Raw genomic sequence first — 21,600 nt, forward strand, 5'->3', positions numbered from 1 at the left:
GAGATGAGCTTGGTCACCTGAAGGAATAATCCAGTTCTAGTATCTGGAAGCATGTGCTTTAAATGTAATGTGGCAGTGTAGTGAGGTTATCTATATCATTAGCTTTCGTTCCTGTTGTACTATATGGGCTGCTAATGGACCCACCCGCTAGCTCGCACTCTGTGGTGCTATGAGTTTAATGGTCAAGGCGACTCACACCACTCGCGCAGATAAGAACATCCCACGTACTCGCGCGACATCAACAACAATGGCAAACCGTAGTCTGTTTTGATAGGAGATTTCGGATTGGAGCTACATGATCTGAAACTCTATTAATCCTGTTTTGTTTTTTCTTGAATTGGTGGATTTTATTTTTAATACCCGCGTGTCCGTCCGTGCTTTTATTTTTTCGCTTTACATTTTTTCCGACAATGTGCGAGACGCTGTTGGCAAGCTCACACAGTCTGTGCATGTGTGTCCCTGCTGCTGCTTTTCTGCTGGGCTACAGCTACTAACCTAGCTGCTTTTCAGTCGGTGGTTAGCTAACTTTAGCCTGGCCGCGTTTATTGACTGGAGGGGGGGAAAGACAAACGAATGTAAAGCGTATTTGTATAGTCTGTTTTATGACAACAGTCCCCAATTATTTGCTGATCGTCACTGTCGGTACCGTAAGCGGTGTTGTATGATTTGTCGTAGAAAATACTTTGCTGGCTAGCTAATAGGCTAGCTATTTGTGTGTATTCTTCGACGGAGGAAAACGGCGAGTTTCCTTTGAAAGTATGGATGACCAGACCAGGATGATGACGGGTCTCACCGGACTAGGTGGACTAGCACAAGCCGATGTTGGTGACCCAGACTCGGTCAGAAAACAACAGTCCCTCGGTCAGCCTCAACAAGACATAGGGGATATCCTACAGCAAATAATGGCCATCACTGACGAAAGCCTGGACGAAGCACAGGCCAGGTAAGACAACCGAAGAGCCATTTTCCACACATGATAGCTAAGCTAAAGTGAGTTGTATGTCTTCGTTTTTAGGTTCATTTGTTTGTGTGAAACATTCACGTAAGGTAATGCGTAATTGCAACATTAATGCAACTTCACGTTACAGTGTATTTTGCAGCTAAAGCAGTAACGTTAAAGTACATTTAGAATATCTCTCGAATAGTCTCATTACAGTGTTGTAGTTTGTTAGAAGCTCTTTGTTACTTCAGATTGGCTTTTTTGTTTTGTTTTTTCAAACTGTAGTTTGTATACATGCCCATATGGTTAAAATAACGTTAGGGGGCTATCGTTAATCTTAACTGGGTAATCAATGAAGTATCAGATTTAAGAACTACCCCATTTCTGGGTCAGTCGTTGCCGTTTAAAACGCACACATAGACACTTTGGTGCAGCCTTACCTGTACTTTCGTTGTATGGAAAAATTGTTTTAAAATAACTTGAAATATACTTTGTAATAACTTTATATGTTTATATATAAAAACCCTCTGCCCACTGCATCTTAGGAAAATTTATGAATCGATGGCGCAGAATTATCAAAAGTAAAAATGGTTTTTAAGATGGTGGATTTTTTGCAAGTTGCCATAGTTAAGTGTAATTATGTCTTCTGGTTATGATGCCAAATCTTTTGTGCATTTTAAACATTACTATTCTAAATTAGGTTAGAATAATTATCAGTATGTATCTGAAATGTTGTTTACATCAAATTAGTGTCAGTAAAATTGGGTATTGAAGTGCAAATGAGTGGATAAATTAAGGTAAAGGATTAGTCAATTTTACAGACTAGCCAAGTGCCGTCTGTGACAGCAATTACTCATTGAAATGATGCATCAAATGATGTTTGTGTTAGAGGTATCTTTTTAAGCATGATTCCTATAGAAATGGTGCGTTGCACTGAGTGACTGACCCACACTCATTTGCCATGTGGCTTGAGGAGCACAAGGTCAGTTTCAAAAGAAGCGTCAGTATTTCAACAATAGGCAATCGTCCACTGCAACACTGTGGCCACAGTGTGATGTGTCATTAGCTAGTGATTTTCCACCCAACATTTGACCACCTGGTTCTCTTAATTAATTCACTCCTCTTTCACTCCCTCCCTCCCTGGTGTTCATCCTTTTCATTGTGTGCTGGGTGCAATCAATTCTCCTATAATGTGTACGCGAGTGCAGCTGTCCGCAAATCGAGTTTCTATTAATGAGATGGTGGTGAGGGGGAGGGATGATGCTGTACTGGCAGCCTATGATCATTGGGATATTACCTTTCTTCACTAAAAGTTTGAAGACTTAATTGGGCTTCACTTCATTAATTCAAACATTTTTACATTCGTTTTTCCTTTTTAAGGTTAAATTTTTTTCCCTTCCTACTTTGTTTCTTCAACTTAGAATTTTTGTTGAAATTTTAAAAAGGTTGAGTCGTTTTCTGTAAGATAATGTCTAAAATGAGTATTTGTATTTAAAAAGCCAAATATAGTTTTGGAAATCATGTAACACAATTATTTTGAGGTGTTAACAGGGTTTTCTGAAAAATAAATTAAAGGTGTGGCTGCTTGCGGAAGTGCCAGAGGTGTCCCTGCCTGTGTGCTTGTATTGATCTAAACTCCTGCTAATAACAGTCTGGCGTTTCTGAGGATAAAACACCTTCAGAACCGTATGCTCAACATTAACTGACAGTCTTGCTTGCAGTTAGTCTGTATTTGTTTGGCTGTTTTCTATTTTACATCTCACGTAACAGACTAAATCATAATCAGATTCAGGCTAACACAGACCATGTTGATACACATAGATTTGTTAATACAGAGCAGATGCCATGGCTGTTATCAACATAATTCTTAACTTTGAAAAAGTTTGCCGCCCACACATCTATCATTCCTTCAGTTATGATCCACTAATTACTGAGGGGGCTCACATGTGATCATGACGTCCCTGTCATGCAGGGTGGCAGTGTGTTGGGATGGGGAGTGGCCAGGGCAGTGCAAGAACTCGGTGTTGCAGAGTACACTTCCTGCGCACCATCCACCCTCATCCTCTCACCCTGTCGCCATATGTTCAGATACTGGCCAGAGGAATCGCCGGCGCATTGGGGTGGATCAGACGACCCCACAGAGGGAGGGAGAGCAGGGGGGGGCATGGCAGGGGGTGGCCTGCCACTCAACTTCCAGCACAGGTCAGTACAGGACCGCATGAGCACCCCCTTCTCCCCCTCGTGCTCATACCCACCATGCTGAAGGCAGCCCTCCCCCCAACTCAAATCCAGCAGTGACTGAATTGGTGGATAAAATTACACATTTAGTGCTAGACACATACCTTACACATATAACAGCTTGCACAGTGGGTGCACTATTTTCTAGTCCCCTCATTAATACTGCAGTGAAGATTCACAACTGGAATTGGTGTTGAGGTCAGGTGTAGCCAAATCATATTCATATGTGGTTGTTTTGAATGTGTCATCAGTGATGTTGTATGGAAAGAAATGCTTTATTTCTTTATTATAAGGAGGATCATAATTCATTCTCATTATTAACAGACTTCATGTTGACTTTGCTGTTTATCACCTAAATTAACTGTATATTGCTCATGTAATTGCATATCAACATTGTTGCTATTTAAACCCATTTTTACTATAAATGGTAACTGTGGTGATTTGTGGAACTCCCCATTGAGCACATCCAAATGGATTTATTAATTTATAGGTCAAATCTTTAAAAATACACAGGGTGCACAAATTTACAGCCATTATTCCAAGATAATTAAATATTGCAAGAGCACTGAGGGGGGCATTAAGAACACCTCCATGACCATCTCAACTTGATTAACAGGGCACAGTAGTCTATTGCATGCTTACTGTAATTAACATGTTTTTGTTAATTACAGATGCGTGGGGAAAAGAATACAAACTTTTGAACTATAGCTCCATATTCGCTCAGCAACTAACAGACTCACTCTTTCTGTACACTAATTGTACACTGCCAGTAAAAGAGTTTAGATATGAAACAATGGTGTAAAGTCATTTAGGGTCGTAGTAGGATCAGGGCTTTTCTCCATCCTTGCAGTTTTTAATGAGCTGTATGGGTGTGTGTGTGGGTGCATGGATGTTTTTTGGCAGGAAATTCTGTTGCTGAGGTGTTTTGATTATTTGATTACATTGAAGTGTAGAAGTTTTGCCTTATCTCATTTAATTGCCGTTAGCCTGTCTGGCAATAAAGAGAATGCCTTTGATTAAATTAAAATTGCATTTTAATCCTAGTCATCTCTATCAACTCACTGTCTACTATCATGGAACAAGTATTTCTCTAAGAGGAAGAAATTAGATTAGTGTGTATTAACTCTGAAATCTGGTGCTCAGTAATGATGACCTTGAGGTTTGGCATCATTACCTGCCCCATAGTGCAAAGCATTCAAATGACAACATTACTCTTGCTAGTTCGGATTGATGCATCAGGAATGTTTTTTGCACCGACAAATGCATTTGGCTACTGAAAATGCCTTTAAACAATATGACTCTGTCCCGCTGAGTTGCATGGCATTCTTGAAATGCTCTATTCATAATACATACAGCTCCTCTACCTGTTTTATAGAGGAGGACATGGAATGACTTGAGATGGAGGTCTGTTTATTGTAATCCTCCTCGCTCTCTCCCCCTCTTATTCCCTCTTCTCTTTTACAGGAAGCATGCCCTGAACTGTCACAGAATGAAGCCAGCCCTCTTCAGTGTTCTCTGTGAGATCAAAGAGAAGACGGGTAAGTTTCTACTTCACTCCTTACTGTGTTCTCCACTCTGCACAAATTGTAGCAGTGTTGAGATGTAGTGCATCTTTTCCAGATTCCCCAGCACCAAGTTATTGTTATAATGGTGCCATACACAACTGTATTGATAGTATTTATTGTCAGGTATTAAACACACATTGTGTGTGTGTTATGTGTGCTTTAGTGTTGTATGTTCCGGCCTTGTATTTACAGTTTCTTCAACCTATTTTTGGCTACCGTCCAGACTTTGCTCTGACCAGCTGAAACTATTCTTAGTGGATTAGTGCCTTTGAAACTTGAGTCCTGCAGAACCTTTTGCAGAACATGCTAACAACTGTTATCTTACTTATTGGACTGTAACTTGGTTACCACGTTTCATCTGTGGCAACACAGTCACAGTTTTACATTTTGGTAAGTTCCCAGATGATAAACATTTGGGACAAAAAATGGTCTCAGTTGATTTGATGTCAACAATGTTTGTTATATTAAGGCATGGAAAACACCTACAAGTACTACTAGTACAAACCACTATATTGCGTTTAAATAATCAAACCTGTTCCAGATAGAAAGCTTATGCACAGCTGTTCAGAAGCCGGCAGATATGAAAAACTTCACAGGGGTTATTGCTTTACAGTCAAATTGTTATGCCGTTTCAGTACAAAGATTTTCTTCTCTACACCACTATATAAAAACTGCTACACCACACAGTGTAGGGTAATTGTATATTTGGAATAAATTGCTATGCATATAAATGCAGTACTCTTACCCAAACACAACATTAAAAAGCTACTACTGTGACACCATTTTAACAAATAATGCTGACTTTAAAATACACATAATCTGATGCAAATTATTACCTACGTATATGTGTATTCAAAGTAAACACGCTGCTTATTCTCATCTTGTTAGCTATTCCAGTCAGCTATCTGACAGATTTTAGTGTCGTTCAAAGGAGGAGGCCAGGGATGGATGGCAGATTGATGGTTATGTTAGTTTGAATGGTGTGGGTTTTCGAATCTTCTCCCCTTGACTCTCTCTGTCAGTTTCTCTCCCTTCGTGTGTTCTGTATGCTTTTCTCTCTGTCTCTGTCTTTGTGTATCTTTTAACTGTAAGCCTCTGTTGTTCAAATACAATTTGAAAATGCTGCACTGCTGCCTGTTGTGGCCCTCTGTCAATAATGTATTATTGCTCTCCAGTGATTGGAGAAAAGTAAAGGCTAGGCTTGAGTGAGTGGGGCAGGGTACACTGTTTCCCAGGCAACCAGTGGTCTTATTTACCCTAATGCCATTCACTTTGATTTTCACATTTAGTCTCCCTGCAAACTACAGAGAGGGTCTATGAGTACTTGTACAGTAAACTGAGCAGAAAAACAGACCAAGGAATAAGGGTAGGTTAACAATAGATTAATGCTTGAGGTGAATATGGCACCAAAGAGATATAGAGATCTGTGGCTTTGCCTGTACTCTGCTGGCCATCTGCCACAAAGTGCCCTCCTAACTGCACTGTGTACCTGCTTTGGCATTTCACTGCTACTCAGACCCCCTGTAGGCCCCATTGTCTGCCTCTGGAATGTGAATTGACTTCTCTTCATTGCAGCTTGTGAAAGACTCAGTCAGTAGTCCTTTAGTATCTCCACTGATTTTTCTACAGTGTTTTCTTGCTAACAAACATAGACTTGAGCTGGCACACCCGCATACACACTCTGTCTCCCTTGCACATATACTCGCACACCAAAGAGGGATAAAAGCGAACTCAGTCTTGGGTCTACTCCTACTGCCTCGGTCTTGTCCTCTTCCCCCTCCCGCTCTCTGCCTCGCTCCCATTCTTGAAAGAGAAGACTTGCTCTGAACTCGGGGCTTTGATATGGTAATGTAATGGTGGTGGTGGAGGAGGGGAGGTGGGGCATGGGGGATGGGAGGTGAATTCCTTTGAGTGCTGCAGTTGGTTAGATTGTTTTCATTGTAAAGGAAATGTTCTGCGCAAATGCCAGTATCCCCCACCCTCCCACCGCCACCACCCCAAAACACCCCTTATTTTCAACAGTGCATGCGTTGTCCTGAGCTCTCACATTAAACATGACCTCCGTCTGTGTGAAATTTGATTCTTGTTAATACTTTTTTAAAGATACACTTTTAAAAAAAGATATTAAAGCACTTGGAAAGAGACTAGAAATTATCAAAGTTGAGAACCAGTGGCTTTGCTTCAACTCAGTTCTGTTCCCCCTTGCTCTCATGGGTATTTGCTGTAAAAATAGCTCTTGGTGCAATGGGACAGCTTATGCCAAAATCTCTCACAAGCTACTGCAGTTCACTCTCAGAAGTTTTTTTTTTTTTTTTTTTTTTAAATTCAGTTCGGGCATGTTTCAGGCATTTCTCCTCACTTTTATGCATTCCTTGTGCTTTACACATGACAACAGTGAATCTGTCACTCACTCTGTTTTGATAACCTTCTTAAGTCCCTGTTTTTCAAGCATGAACATTCACGTTGTTTATTTTTGGAAATGTTTTAAATGAAAACAAAAATAGAGTTTCAAGTGAAATTTGAGCTGTATAGTTTTTAGGCTTGGAGACAACACAGCGGTATAATGAGCCTCTCCCTCCTCCCACTCACTTGGACAAGTTCACACTCCAACACTTGCCACTCTTGTTGATAAGCTGTCTGATAAACAACTCTGTGGCATAGTGCCATGAGTTAGTTTGCCACCATTTATAAGAAGCTAACTACCATCCTACCTGGCTAAGACTGAAATTGCTGGCCCCTAATTGTTGGCCCTAATGGATGTGAATCATATGCAAGTATCTATTATCAAATCTTATGGGCCATCAATCCTTTCAGCAACAACAAAAAGGATTTAACATCAAGTTTATTAGCCAGTGTGATGCTAACCTGAGCCGGTTACTCTGGTACGTGCCCAGTTGTGCCAGTATTCAAACAATGCGTTATGGGAACCGGTTAATTGGTGCTTGGCTCTGCCACATTTCCAATCCATTTTCCTGCACATTTAAAAAAACAACAACTTTTTAGTCACTCCATTTTTAGAATAGAGTCTTAATTTTCAGGCATTTTATAACTCATGCCCATGTTTATAATTATTGTTGTTCTTTCCAGAGCTCTTAAGGTATTTAATAAACTGTTAAAGTTGTTCATGCCTTATCTTTTACCTATAACTTATGACACACCAGTGCAGTGTTTGTGCCTCAGTCAGTCATCGGGCGAGAGTCCTTTAATTCATTAATTAAATTATTACCTTCAATTTATTTGCATTATTCAAGGTACTTCTTTGCATTACAATGTCATTTCACAATCCAAATGGACCCACTGACATATTAAGTGAATTATGACCTGTTTGTTGTTGTTGTTGTAAAAACACTGAAACAACACAAGTAAATGTCGCACATAGTTGTTACACGTTTATTTGCCACCGGGCTAAACACCTTATAAACTTGAGAAATCTAACTTTAATTTTAAAAACGTTTTGTTTTGGACCTGGCCATGCATAAAATCTAACAACAGAATGTCACACAGTGGTGTAATCAAGTTGGTAATATTCCCATTATTGTAAAGGAAAATCCCTTTTAGAACCACATGAATGATTTATATGTTTGTATTCTACAGACTGAGTACAGTTCTTCAAAGTCTAGTGAATACCATGCCTCATTAAAGAGACTTAATTATTATTAGTTTTCAGAGAGCCCATTTTTGAACAGCCATAACATTTTATGTGTTGTTAGAAACCTGAGGGAAGCATTTCATTATTTTTTATGAGGAGAAGCATGCATCTTTTAAACTCAAAAGCATTAAGAAGATAAGAAATTGATTGTGACTAAAATGTAATGTAGGTGAAACTACCAAATTTACATTTTCAGTTCTATCATCTGTCCAATCTGAAAAGAGAATAGGTGAACTTCTTTCTCACTTGATCAAAAAAAATCAGTGATTTCTCTTTTAAAAAGTCTGTTTCATAGTTACCTTCACTATGCATTAGTACAGGACTATTAGATGGGCTTTTCAGGAATCTGCTTTGATTTGTGTTGTCCTGCCACTCAATTGTTTTGTTTTTTTCTTTGCCTGGCTCATTTGCAGAAAAGGATGAAAAAAGGGTGTGTGTTGAGGGGGTGCAGGAGCGATACAGGGAGATTGATGAGGCAGTAAGAGAAGGAGTAATTACTTGGTGTCCATTCCCCAAGCCAGATTGGCAGACGGCTAATATCACACAGACCCCTGGCCCTGACAGACACCCCCACCCCACACGCACATAGCCTAACTCTAACTGGGGAGTCAGAGCTCTCCAACCTTCAGCAGAGGCCTAATGGTGTGCGGGCCAATGGACTTCTCAGTGTATGTTTTCTTTTCTTTTTTTCCCCCCTCTGAAGGCCCTTCTGACAGAGTTGTCACCAGTGGGAGTGGTTTCTCTTTGGTGGAAATGAGAATTTTCTCTAGTGGATGTACCCCTTTTTTCTGGGTTGAGTGTGCTTTGTTGTTTTGTTTTAATAACACAATTTACACATTATGGCCAGAACAGTGGGTTTATTGGAAAAGTTGAGACCATTGGACAACACAGATCAAGCATTTCGCCAAATGCTTTGCTGTTAAGACTACTATGTTTAGTTTGTTTTTGTTTGAAGCGAGATAACCGGTAGAACTGCTGCTGAAACGAAACACTTGTAATTACTTCAATATTGGTAACAGGCCATGCTAGTTCCCAGAATCAGTTTTATGCCAAACAAGGTAACCCATCAGTGTTTGTTGAGGATCATTAACAGGGAAGTCTCCTACCTCTCATCTGCCCTCCCTCTCAGCATGCCTGCGCCTTACTTTTCTTTTAGGGTTTGCTCTTAAAGGAAGCTGGCATCTCTTTAATTAAAGATATGTAAATGTGGTCTCAGCTGGATTGCACTAGTTTGGTGGTGGTGGGGTGGGAGAGTGTCAGAGCCCAGTTCCTAATCCTGACTAATTAACAATTAATTACAATTGATGGGTGCCTTCCACCCCTCTGCAGCAGTGCTCATTGCTGTCCCAGACAGTATGTTTGTATATTTCACACCATGTCATAAATGCAGAGGAGAAATAGAAACATCAGGGCTGGTAGAGGGAGGGGCTATGCGTTCCACCCTAGATTAGCAATATGCATTGGGATGCTGCCTTCATTAGTGTAGCTAGTTATTGTACCACTGTTGGTTAATGTATATTAAAGCCATATTCTGGGAACATGATTGGTATGCGCTTCAGTATCAGGTTGTAATGTAGACTAATCTTTGTGCGTGCAGGTTAACAGACTCAATCCATAGTGCTGTAAAACCCATTGCTATATTCTTATCGTGACCAGCCAAACATATTATAGGTACAGTGGTTTTGTTCCTCACAAGGGTGGAACTTTGAACCTGTTCAGACTAACCATGTAGCCTCACTTCGCTCTAGCACCATCTGACTGTGTCATAATGCTTGTTCACTTGTTATAAATGGGCACTGCTCTTCTGATCTATCGCTTAATTGCCACCTAATTTGCATAACAGTGCAAATTAACGACCTCTCAAATGAGCGTTCATTTTTCACAAAGTCTTTAGGAGCTCCTTAAGAGTCTGTGCTAATGAGCACAGGAGGCAGCTGGCCTGATGAGAGTTGACTGGGGAAAGATCCTAGCAGTGCTATAACAAGCCTCCTGCTTAGGTGCTCTTCGTCATCCTCCTCTTCCTCCTGTGACATTTAGAAAATTTTTCTTCCATGTCTGTCTTTTGTTATGTGCAGAAATGCATTGGACTCAGGATATATTAGAGATGTAATTACAGCTGCTCGCTTGTGCTTAATATGCACTTTAAACATTACAGATTTTAGGTATTGTACCTTATTGCCAATAAAATGTTGTCTAGAAAAACATCTTGTATTATTCATTCCTATAACAGCTCAGTTTGGTTACAAACTGTGCTGGAAGTTTAATTCACGCTTTGTCAGATGACTAGCTGTGAGAAAATACCAGTATACCTACTGCATCTCACAGTCTGCTTGTTTAATGTCTGTGTTATCGGCATAAGCTTAAAGCAGAGATGGAACGCACATCCCTCCCCCTGAAATCATAAATATGTACAATAAACAATGTTTTGTGGTGATAGTTGGGTAACAAACCAGACTGACCTCAAAAATTTCGATTATTTCAGCTGTTCAGCATGCAAACATTTGAAGGACTGAAAATTTATCTCTGGATCTCTAAGCATGACTGCTCTGTTATGCCAAAAGTTGGTGAATAGTTGTAATCTAAGTTAGTTTACATGATTATCGATTGTTTTAACAAAGGGATTCCTTGACCTTTATGCTGGTAGGGAGATGGCCAATTAATAACTCATTTGGACAGTGTTGAAATTGGAGTAAAACATGGAAATCTGGAGGCCAAAGCAATTACAGACAACTGTTAATGATTCACAGATTCATCTGTAGAAACCTTGTAGATTTTTTTTTCTTCTTCTAAATAGATCTTTTTGAACTAAAATGTACCAGGAAATGCTTGTGCTTGATTAATAACTCAAAACAAAATGAGTGCATTGTGTTGAAAAGCCAAAAAAGCAATAGTTAGTCCCAATTTTCTTGTCTTCATAGTCGTTGGAAGCCATAACATTGATTACATTCAAATTTGTTACATTGTCCAGCTCTGACAGTTGATATTTCAGATTAAGATATATACAATATAAAAAAAATTTTTTACGTTTGTAATTGTTGTCACGGAAATTAATTTCATTATTTACCTAAAATACAAATATAGATTTTAGAGAAAGAAAAGCTTTGTTGATCTTTCATTAAGGGACAACACAATTGATATCCTTCAGTGTTTGTGTTGCATTTGTTGTTGTCCTTGTCCAAGCCTCTCTGTTTAGTTAATTAAGGGCTGATTGATGATGTGTTGGACTGAAGTGTTGTTTGCTAAAGGTGTGAATTCTCCAATTCACACCTTCGTAAAACCACAGTGTTTACTTTAAATGCTTACCTCTCAGTGTGTGTTTGTGTCAGTGTGGGGGGCTGTGTGCTACAGGACTCTTGTAAACTACCCAAACAGATGCTGATTAGTGTGAGCTGCTTAAAGTATAAATGGACATATGGATTGGGCTCATTAAAGCCCCATTCAGACATGCACTCCTTTCTATTAATCTGATGGCATCTGAACGTGTCAGTTTCATGTCCGAAGGAGCACCCTGGTCAGTCTGTAAAAGTTGCAATCACAGTTTAGCTAGGGGCTTCTTGCAGAAAGCTTTTTCTTTTTTTTACTTCTTTTAAAATCTAAAAAGATTTTTAAAAATAGATTTTTCATTCCATAAAAACTTAAACTTTGTGCCAGCTGTTAGAGTAACAGAAGAAAACCTGCCATTCATTATTGAAGAAAACCTCATATTATTCTGTATTATATTTCTCACTTCAATGGTTTTAAAATGTAGTTTGTATATCTCTCTCTTTTTTCTTTTTTTTTTCTTTTCTCTTTTCTTATCACCCACACAGAAACATATCTGCGGGTTGCATACACTTAGTTGATTGAACAAACTTAAATCACCATCTCTCTCATTTAAATCTCTTAGTTAAAAAAAACAAAACAATCAGAGTTCAGGTTTAATGTTTGGAAAGCCAGGCCGTACCTGCTAGCATTTACTTATTTTTAATAGCTAAACTTTGGGTTTGAATGGGTGAGGTAAAGAGAGGATTTATACTCCTGTGTAAAATGTGTAGAAAAGTGTAGGTATGTCGCAACTGTAACCTGACTTCACTTCCCTGGAAATGTAACTATACTCACCACGTCCACAGTTTGCACAGGTACAAATACTGGCAATGGCATTGGCCATTTGCCGAGGCTACGCCATAGGCTCTACGTAGCCATCACACCAGGATAAATTAAGTGTAGCAAAACATATTTATGCATTGCTGGCAGCACAACAGGTTGTTGTATGCACAGCCTATGTTTTTAAGTTGTTCAGCTTCCTAAAAAACCTGATTGTTTTGGAGACGAATGGTTTTTATTAACATTTTAATGTTTTCACAACTTATATCTAGCTCTTTGTATTAGCTTCAAATGTAGTTAATTCCTTTTACTTAATCAATAATTTGATTTAAATCCAAACAATTCACAATTTGTCAAAGAAGCCAATGGTGTGATGAATTTTGTTAATATGATCAAAAAGCCAAGTGTAAACTTTCAAACAAACTGGTAAGTTCAACTTCAGTATAAAATGCCAAGACTGAAATATTAATTGTAATAATATTGTTGTAAATAAATCAGGTAGAGCACACTTAATTGAGGAGTAGGTTCAGTTTTGGTCAAGTCTGGTTTTCTTTGGTCAAATATAGCTCTAGTTGCATTAAGCATATCCATGTCTTGTCAAAGGCTGTTGTGGGTTTACTTAAATTTAGTTGTGAAGAAATTTGAGGTAAGTGTAACATATGACCTAATGGAAAAAATGCCATCACTCACTCGATTACAGGATTAATCCTGTATCTGAAAAAGCTTAAAATTACTGAATAGTACAAAACGTTTCCTTTTTAGAAGAATAACTGAATATTTTTGTGTAAAACTACACTTTTCACTTTTGTTTTTTTATACATCGCCCATTTAGCATAAAACTCAGCAGGGAAGTGATTCATTTTTAATGCTAGTTTTACAGTTTGAGTGCCATATTTTTCAACCTGCCTAAGGCACAGTTTTGTTCACACAGGTCTTCTTTTTTCCTTTTTGAGCAACCCATATTTTTACCAAAATTGCATGGTAAATCAAAATGGTTCACACAGAGAAGAGGTTAGGTGTGAATATTGACATTAATCATTATAACTTATGGTTTTGTAATGAAATTGCTTTTGGCATCCAGGTAACTATTTGTCATATTGCATATATGGATCTGGATTTAATTAATAGAAAGTTTGCATTTCATTCCATGGTTTGAAAACTGGTCTCTTAAATAGTACATTTCACTCTTTTTCTGCAGAATGAAAGTCAAACTCATCCAACAAAAGATAATTAGGAGTCTGTTCCAGTTTCATCAAACTTGCATTTACCGTACTGTTGGTTTTTTTTTTTAATAAATAATTTGTGGAAATCAAATCAGTCAACCTGGAGGGTTTTCAGCTGCCGTTTGGTGTCATGCGTAGTTCAAGAAGAAGTTTATTTTTCCCAGAGGTTTTGTTTATTTTTCATCTGATAAAATAGTGAAAGAGTAGTTTAATAGATAGATTGGCCCCACTTCTTATTTCCCTTCACTGTATTTCTATTACGCAGGTGCTATTTTATCACTTGCAGTCAGTTTTAGTCTTTTATACATGGGTTTACCTATCATAACACCAGAGCTGGTGCTGAGATTTGTTTCTGCATTTTTATAAGTCAAATTAGCATATTTATGTAGCAATTTTTTTTTTCATTGTAAAAAAAAAAAAAAAAAGTCTTTCTATGGGCCATTCTCTTTATCTGAATTCCGTATAATGAAAGGAAAAACTGATGTTTTCACAGTCCTATCTTTTTTTTCCCTTTCTGGCTCCCTCGCTCTCTGGCACGTCTGTACTCTGGATTCTGTATATTTGTGGCCCCTGTCTCTTTCTCTCCCGCACACATATCTTCTCCTGTGACTCCTTTTTTCAATTCTCCTTGGTTCTCCTTCTACCCTCTCTCCTTACCTTTTTTCCCCCTTTTTTTCCCTTCTCTATCCTCCTCTCTCTCCCGCTCCCTTGCTCTCTCCCAGTGAAAGGCTGAGAATACCCAAGGGAGCTGATGCAATTAAAATGCTAATCCTGTCTGTCTACAGAGAGAGGGAGAAGGAGGGGGGGGGCTGACAGCATGAGGGATTGCGGCTCACATGGAGAACTCGACTGAAATGGAGAACAGGGGGGTGGGGGGCACTGGGGGAGGTGTGTGTGGGGAGGGGGGTGCGCTGAAAGGGAGGGGGGAGGGGACGTGTGTTGGGGAGACGGAGTGAAAAAGGGGATGCTAGCGAGGGAAAAGACAGACAAGGATAAAGCTTGTGCTGTGAGCTGAGCAATGATATACTGATTACGTTTAAGCCTTATCTATGCCTATGTGTGGAAGGCATTACAGTTAATGTACAGCACTATACTACTGGTTAGGTTGTTCACCCTTACCTGCAGCACTTCATATATTGTGTTGTCTGCACAGCACACCATTTCCACATTGGCTGTGCAGAAATGAGAATGATTATGTATGCAGTGAAAGCCCAGCTGGATACCCTGAATATTTCATAGTATGTGTTGCTCGCTTCGTCTCTCAATACCACACCGCCCAGCTTGGCTGGTAACGTGTGCATAATAGTGTGATTTCTAAGATCTTTGAATGCAGCGTATGGGCCTTAAGCAGTCGTACTATTTTTTTATTTTTTATTTTTTAAAGGTGAATTTAAGTATTATTACTTATAGCACTGCTGAGTTTTAGCTTCTCGGTAATAGACCCAGTCGGGTATTGGGATACATTTGATCAAATGGAAACACTGTTTAGGTTCTAATATGCAGCCAGCTTTCAGACCTGAAGACTCTTTGTTGTTTCTAGTTTTCACGAGTTGTATTGGTGGCTTCAGAGTCAAGGACTTTTTAAATTATTCTTTAAAAAGTCTTTATATGTGTCTGTGTCATATGGTGTTCTCTTCTGCGTGGTATCTTAACTCATCTTAACAGATGCTATAATACCACTAGACCACTAGACTGTGCATGAGTGTGATTCTGGATAATCACAGCTTAATTGGAGTAATTAGGGGAATGTAGGGGCATTAGGCTACAGCTGGGGGGCCATAATGAGTGGGGGCAAAAGGGAGGGGGAAAGAGGTGAGAAGCTTCAAGAGCCACAGTTGCCCTCTTAACTGTAGGTCAGTTGTACATCTCTGTAAATGGGCTGTAAAGAACAAAGCATAACTACACATAGTTATGTAGTTATAATCGGCATACATAAAACTTAGGCAACACTAATAATTGCGTAACCATTAATATATTGGATACAAAAAAGATCTTGCCATTGATATGCAATTTGGATATACTTCACATAGCTAAAAATTGTACAGTTCTTTTGTGAATTACAGAAAAGAAAGGAAAAAGAGGAGGGAAAGAGATGGGCGAATCAGGGTCATTAGTTCAGGCGGCTGGGTCTGCTGCATTCCTGAGCCCTGAGATGGGGGAGCAGCAGAGCAGGAATGTGCCTTGGAGAGAGAAGAGACCTAAGCAGAGGGAAAAGAAAAAGGCAAGAAGGAACAAGAAATAAAAAAGTGAAGGGTAGGAAATGGGGAAAGTTGGACACTTGACTACTTACGGCCTTGTAAAATGGTGGAACAGACTCATTTATCAAAAAGAAGTTATGAAAAAGAAAAAAACTCATTTGCTCCATTGCACTTGGAAAATTTAAGCAAAACTGTTTTTGTCCTCATTTCTTCACATCTGTTACCCTACACTACAGCTCCAGTCATTTGTTAGCTTTGACTTCTCCACAGCTGCGGAAAACTTGTTTTTCATTGCGACCCTTAAGGACTCCAAGTAAAGACTCACAGGTCTCATAAGAACTGAACTTTGATACGCTGACAAACTAGAGTAATCCTTAAGGAAGACAAGTGCCTAATGCCACTCAGTTTCCACAGGGATTAATCTCATCATCCATACTCGTAGAATCTGTCTCCCTTAAAATCCCTGTTAACTTTGTCTGTTTTCAATTTTTTCTTTTTTTTATTTCCTTTAGTCTCAAGTTACAAAGATCAACATAAATGTGGTTACAGTACTGGTTTTATATGTGACTATGAATCAATATTTCCAATCATAATGTAAATATGACCTTAAATGTATTTATTTTACTATTGTGCAAAAGCTTAGGTGTGTTAGATTATTAGTAGTAGGGAGGGGGGGGGGGGCATCATAATTCCTTAGTTTTTTTTTTTGTTTTTTTTTTTTGATGTCCTTAAATGGCTTGATTTCTGTGACCAACAGTCAGAATATTCACTTTAAAGTGATGGGAAACAGAAAATGTATTTTTATTTTATTTTATTTTATTTTATTTTTTTAAATCATTTATGGTCAAAAGATTAAAAGAGAAAAAATTGCTGTCAGAATTTTTTTTCTTTCCTTTTAAAGTCAAATAGGCATTCATAGCTATTTTTTAAATTCAGTCTTTTAATCACAGCAATAAAAAACGATTCTTGAATTCATGCATTGTTATTAATATAATGTATAAGATTTCCCAAAAAATGTAACAGTTTGTAAACGTTCAGCTCGAGACACTAAATTGTGGTGCCAAGTTTCTACTCTTACTTTTTGAAGTTGAATGATTGAGAGGCAAAAAAAAAAGGGGGGCAAGTGAAATTGAATTTAGTTAAGTGTTAAAAGCTCCAGGCTCTGAAGAAAAGATGGTTGTCTGGAGTTAAAACTTTTCTGTAACAAAGGTGTCTTTAAGGGAGTATGTGTTTGTGCACATGTGTGAGGGGGAGAGAGAGAGATGAGAGCATGGCTGCAGGCTGACAGAGGTCCTGGTATAATACAGTGGTGGAGAGCAGCGACTGATAACTATACTTATGGCCACTGGGGCTCATAGTGACAGCACATGCACTCCTATTACTGGTCCCATGCCTCATGCCCTTATCTCTGGCAGTGTGCCACTGAGGGACCACACTGCCCTCTGCTGTTGGTTTAGAGGAAGTTCAGGCTTATTGAGAATTCAGTCAGGCATTCATAGCAATGACTCAGGGGAGAAACTTGTGACTGGGTTTTGACAGTACTCCACTTCTTTGAATTTTAGCAGTGATTTATTGTCTTTCTGTGCATTCCTATAAGCCACAGCAGTATACCTTCGCTTGGAAAATTGTATGGTCTGTCTTTTTCTCTGCGTGTGTGTGTATGTTTTGGTTTTTTGTTTTTGTTTTTGTTGTTTGTTTTTTAACCAACAGGTTTTCTTAGATCTAGATGAGTAGTTTAGCAGGTGTTTTCTCAGACAGGTAAATGCTAACCTTATCTGCCTAAATCACATTGTCTCTCTCTTTTTTTCCAGTTCTGAGTATACGAGGTGTGCAGGAGGAGGACCCCCCAGATCCTCAGATCATGCGGCTGGACAATATGTTGCTAGCGGAGGGTGTGTCAGGACCAGAAAAGGGCGGCGGATCGGCTGCAGCGGCTGCAGCTGCAGCGGCAGCCGGAGGCTCCCCCACCGACAGCAGCATCGAACACTCTGACTACAGAGCCAAGCTTGCCCAGATCCGCCAGATATATCATTCCGAGCTGGAGAAGTATGAGCAGGTTTGTGCTGAATGCACATCGGGGACATGCATATGTGACACATTCCTTGCTTGTACAAAAAAACATTTTGGCAACCCTTGACCGTAAGATGAAAAGTGACTTTGTTTGTTGTTTGGTCAAACACAAGATAACTGGAAAAACAAGATACATTTGTGAAACTGCTCAACAGGGCTAGTGATGTGTAATAGACAAAAAGTACAATGGACAAAAGAAGTGTCCAGTTTATTTTCTAGTGCACTGGGAAATTATATATTTTAGGTCCACATGGAAAAAAATGTACAGGAATTAAAACGGGAACAAAGTATCTAATATTTGTTTTAAAAGAATGTATTTGTTTAATAATTTCTATTATCAGATGCTATATTGTTATTCAGAGTAGTCTGAAAGCAGATGCTTCAAAACGATCCCACTGGCACTGGGCAGAATTTGTGCTTTGTCCTTCTTTTGACAATAGTATTCAACTGCTCTCTCTCCCCCTTCCTCTCTCTTTGTTCCAGGCCTGTAGTGAGTTCACCAACCATGTAATGAACCTGCTGAGAGAGCAGTCTCGCACACGGCCCATCTCTCCCAAGGAGATTGAGCGCATGGTGGCCATAATCCACCGCAAGTTCAGCTCCATTCAGATGCAGCTCAAACAGAGCACCTGTGAGGCTGTGATGATTTTGCGCTCACGCTTCCTTGATGCCAGGTCTGTCTGTGTGGGTCTACATGATATGTTTATCATCTGTGTGTTGACTGGCTGGTTACCTTCCTGTGGGCAGAAATGATCTGAGCACTTAGAAATGATTGTTTTATCAGATGCACATTCCAAAGATACTGGTCATTATCTTGCTGTCTCTCTTTCTCTGTCTCTCAGACGTAAGAGGCGTAACTTTAACAAGCAAGCTACGGAGGTGCTGAACGAGTATTTCTACTCCCACCTTTCTAATCCTTATCCAAGTGAGGAAGCCAAGGAGGAACTTGCCAAGAAGTGTGGGATCACTGTGTCTCAGGTGAGTTGCCAACATAACTGTCATCCGGTATAGAGTAGAGATTATATAGTTGTTGAATCCAGGATTTTAGCCAGTTCATTTTTTTTTTTTTATATAAGTAAAATAAGACTGAATAACTAAACAATTGTGGGGTGGGGGTGCCAACAGATGAGATGCACGGCAGATAAAATAAATGCAAATGACATCTGTCTGGTCCTCAGGTCTCTAATTGGTTTGGCAACAAGAGAATACGCTACAAGAAGAATATTGGTAAGTTTCAGGAGGAAGCGAACCTCTACGCAGTTAAAACAGCGGTGGATGCGGCCAATGTGTCGGCGCAGGCCAGCCAGGCTAATTCTCCGGCAACGCCCAACTCAGGTACCGCATGCTCCATTTCTTCTACCCACATAGGCTTCACCTTTCTTGTTAACAAGCTTCTCTTCCTTTTGTATAAGCTTTTGTCCTTGCATAACTGGACCACAGGATGAGTGTATAGTGGACTGACATAATGGTTCACAGGAAAATTCACAATGCAAACTGCAAATAAGCTCTCACTCAGCTACCACGCTAAGTGTTTGTAGTTCTCTGAAATGATCTCATAGAAAGAAGGATGTATGCTGGTACATATTACATTAGTTATAATAATCAGTATTGAGGCAGTAACATAGTATGCACTTTTACATTCTGAAACAGAAAATTGCATGTACCATTTGGAAAATTTGGGCACATACCTTCAGCTTGTTTATTTTTTTAAAGAACCTTGCTTATCCAAATATTTTACAAGAAACTATATGCTTATATTTTCTGAGCAGTTCCTTCACCAATCTGTTTAAGTAATTATATTTTGTCATTCAAACATAAATTACCTTTTAATGGAATGAGCCACAGTACTTACAGGATATTATGCTCTGTAAGCAATATTGAAATGACATAATGCATTATGTTATGCATTATGTCATAATGCATTATTACCCCAGTTGCTGTATTTTTTTATAGTTTTGTATTTTTTAATGATATGTTCTATATGTAGATATGGGACTGCATCCATACACACATGTAAAATGTAGATGGTACATTTCGTAACTCTAGTAGTGACAGCACTAAACTGTAGCTTATAAAATGCGGCTCTGAGCGCTCACCTGTCTGAAGTGTTGTACAAAATTTTATGTGCAAGATTCTCAATTAATATCTACAGTCTGTCATTGTGACTTTGTGTATTCAGACCTGTGCTATGTTGAATGTTTTACTTTCATAGTTAATGTACGTACAGAGATCCTGACATGATAATACTTACATTGCGACTTTAAAGTTACAGGGATGTAGAGCATATTAGAAAGGATACTTGATGTTGTTGATACACTGACACAAATGGTCCCCCATAATTAATTCGTTTTTTTTCTTGAACTTATATATGCAAGCAGCTTAAGTGGACCTTTTTAGGTAGAGGCTCTGGTTCATTTAATCGCTTCCCTTCTTGGGGCTTCTGTGTACTGAAACATACATTTTCCTTTTGAATTTTAGCTTTTTGGCTTAATTTCGTCTTAATTTCATCTAATAAGACACAGGATAAATGCAGCTGTCTGTGCCATCATTTCCAGAGCTTTAAATTTCAGGCCATCTGGACTAAAACGCAATCCTGGAGTTTTCACATTGAAACTGAGTCAGCTACATTTTCAAAAGGCCCCGTTGTAGTGGTGTGGAAATACCGGTTTAGTGCAGGCATTACACATGGAGATAACAAAACCGACTTATTTCAAAACAAAAAGGTATTTGTGTTGATGTTTTGCTGTTTCACCAGTTAGTGGACACTGAAGCATATTCTGCGCAGAATCTTCCTTTAGGTTTTATAAATATGAGAAAATAGTAACAATGACCCTGATTTTCAAAGCGTTGTCCCTGAGCAATGGTAACCTTTTGAGTCCATTACAACGTGGTGAGGCTGATTGGCTATTGGATATACATTGCCTGCAGGGTCACCAGGGTCATTCAGCTTATCTCACACAAGCGACACCTACCTTGGCCTACGTTCCCTCAACGGGGAGGGTCTCAACATCGCCCCCTCTCTACAGGTATGCACTGAGGACAGCTGTGGAGTTGGCAGTTGCCCTCAATGCTGTTAACCTAGCCACCCCACTTCCCCAGATATCTTCCCTTAGGCTAGCTCCTTTTGACCTCTCCTCATTTCCTCCCCTTGGCTTTGTCTTTATCACCACTGACTCCTGCTCCACACAGACCTATGTAGAGGAAACCTTGAGGAGCATTTGCCTTTACTCATGAGAATGTAGGCAATGTAGTTTGTGTCATATGTTCAGCAAGCATAGGACCCGGTTCAATATGGAAACGTCTGTGTGGGGTCATCGGGGTTCTTCACAAAGTTGTCTTCATGCAGCTGGTATATTCCTACAAACCAGGTCTGGGGATTGATCCTGTAGTCCCTCTGGTTAATCATCTGTTTCTCTATGTCTAGGTTGTCCTATATTTCCAAGTGTGTCACAGTATCCTGCCTTTTTCAGTCCTTGTTTTCCCCCAAGTGTTCCAAAAATCCCGTGTCTTTATATAAAACCCATTTCCAAAAACACTGGGTCACTATGTAAAATGTAAACAAAACAGAATGCAGATATCAGCAGACAATTTAAGCCTTATATTTAATTGAGAATTGTACAAAACCAGCAAGCCA

General features: G+C 39.3%; 1 protein-coding gene across 3 annotated transcripts in view; it reads left to right on the forward strand.

Annotated features, from left to right (window-relative positions):
* The window catches only part of pbx4 (pre-B-cell leukemia transcription factor 4), a 26,830-nt gene continuing 5,230 nt past the window's right edge, over positions 1 to 21,600 (forward strand). Inside the window, exons 1-8 of one of the 3 annotated variants that reach the window (XM_086289509.1) lie at positions 1 to 943; positions 3,029 to 3,142; positions 4,643 to 4,716; positions 17,708 to 17,952; positions 18,450 to 18,640; positions 18,809 to 18,944; positions 19,145 to 19,301; positions 20,895 to 20,992. In XM_086289509.1, coding sequence (XP_086145635.1) covers positions 759 to 943; positions 3,029 to 3,142; positions 4,643 to 4,716; positions 17,708 to 17,952; positions 18,450 to 18,640; positions 18,809 to 18,944; positions 19,145 to 19,301; positions 20,895 to 20,992 — 1,200 coding nt within the window. In that variant the 5' untranslated portion in view covers positions 1 to 758. The remainder of the gene's footprint in view (positions 944 to 3,028; positions 3,143 to 4,642; positions 4,717 to 17,707; positions 17,953 to 18,449; positions 18,641 to 18,808; positions 18,945 to 19,144; positions 19,302 to 20,894; positions 20,993 to 21,600) is intronic. The other 2 variants (XM_086289511.1, XM_086289510.1) reach the window with 2 other exon arrangements.

The sequence above is a fragment of the Aulonocara sp. 'chitande type north' Nkhata Bay genome, linkage group LG4, assembly GCF_057382095.1.
Source record: "Aulonocara sp. 'chitande type north' Nkhata Bay isolate Kocher_YH1m ecotype deep benthic linkage group LG4, A_spYH_male_GT1.1, whole genome shotgun sequence".
NCBI lineage: Eukaryota > Metazoa > Chordata > Actinopteri > Cichliformes > Cichlidae > Aulonocara > Aulonocara sp. 'chitande type north' Nkhata Bay.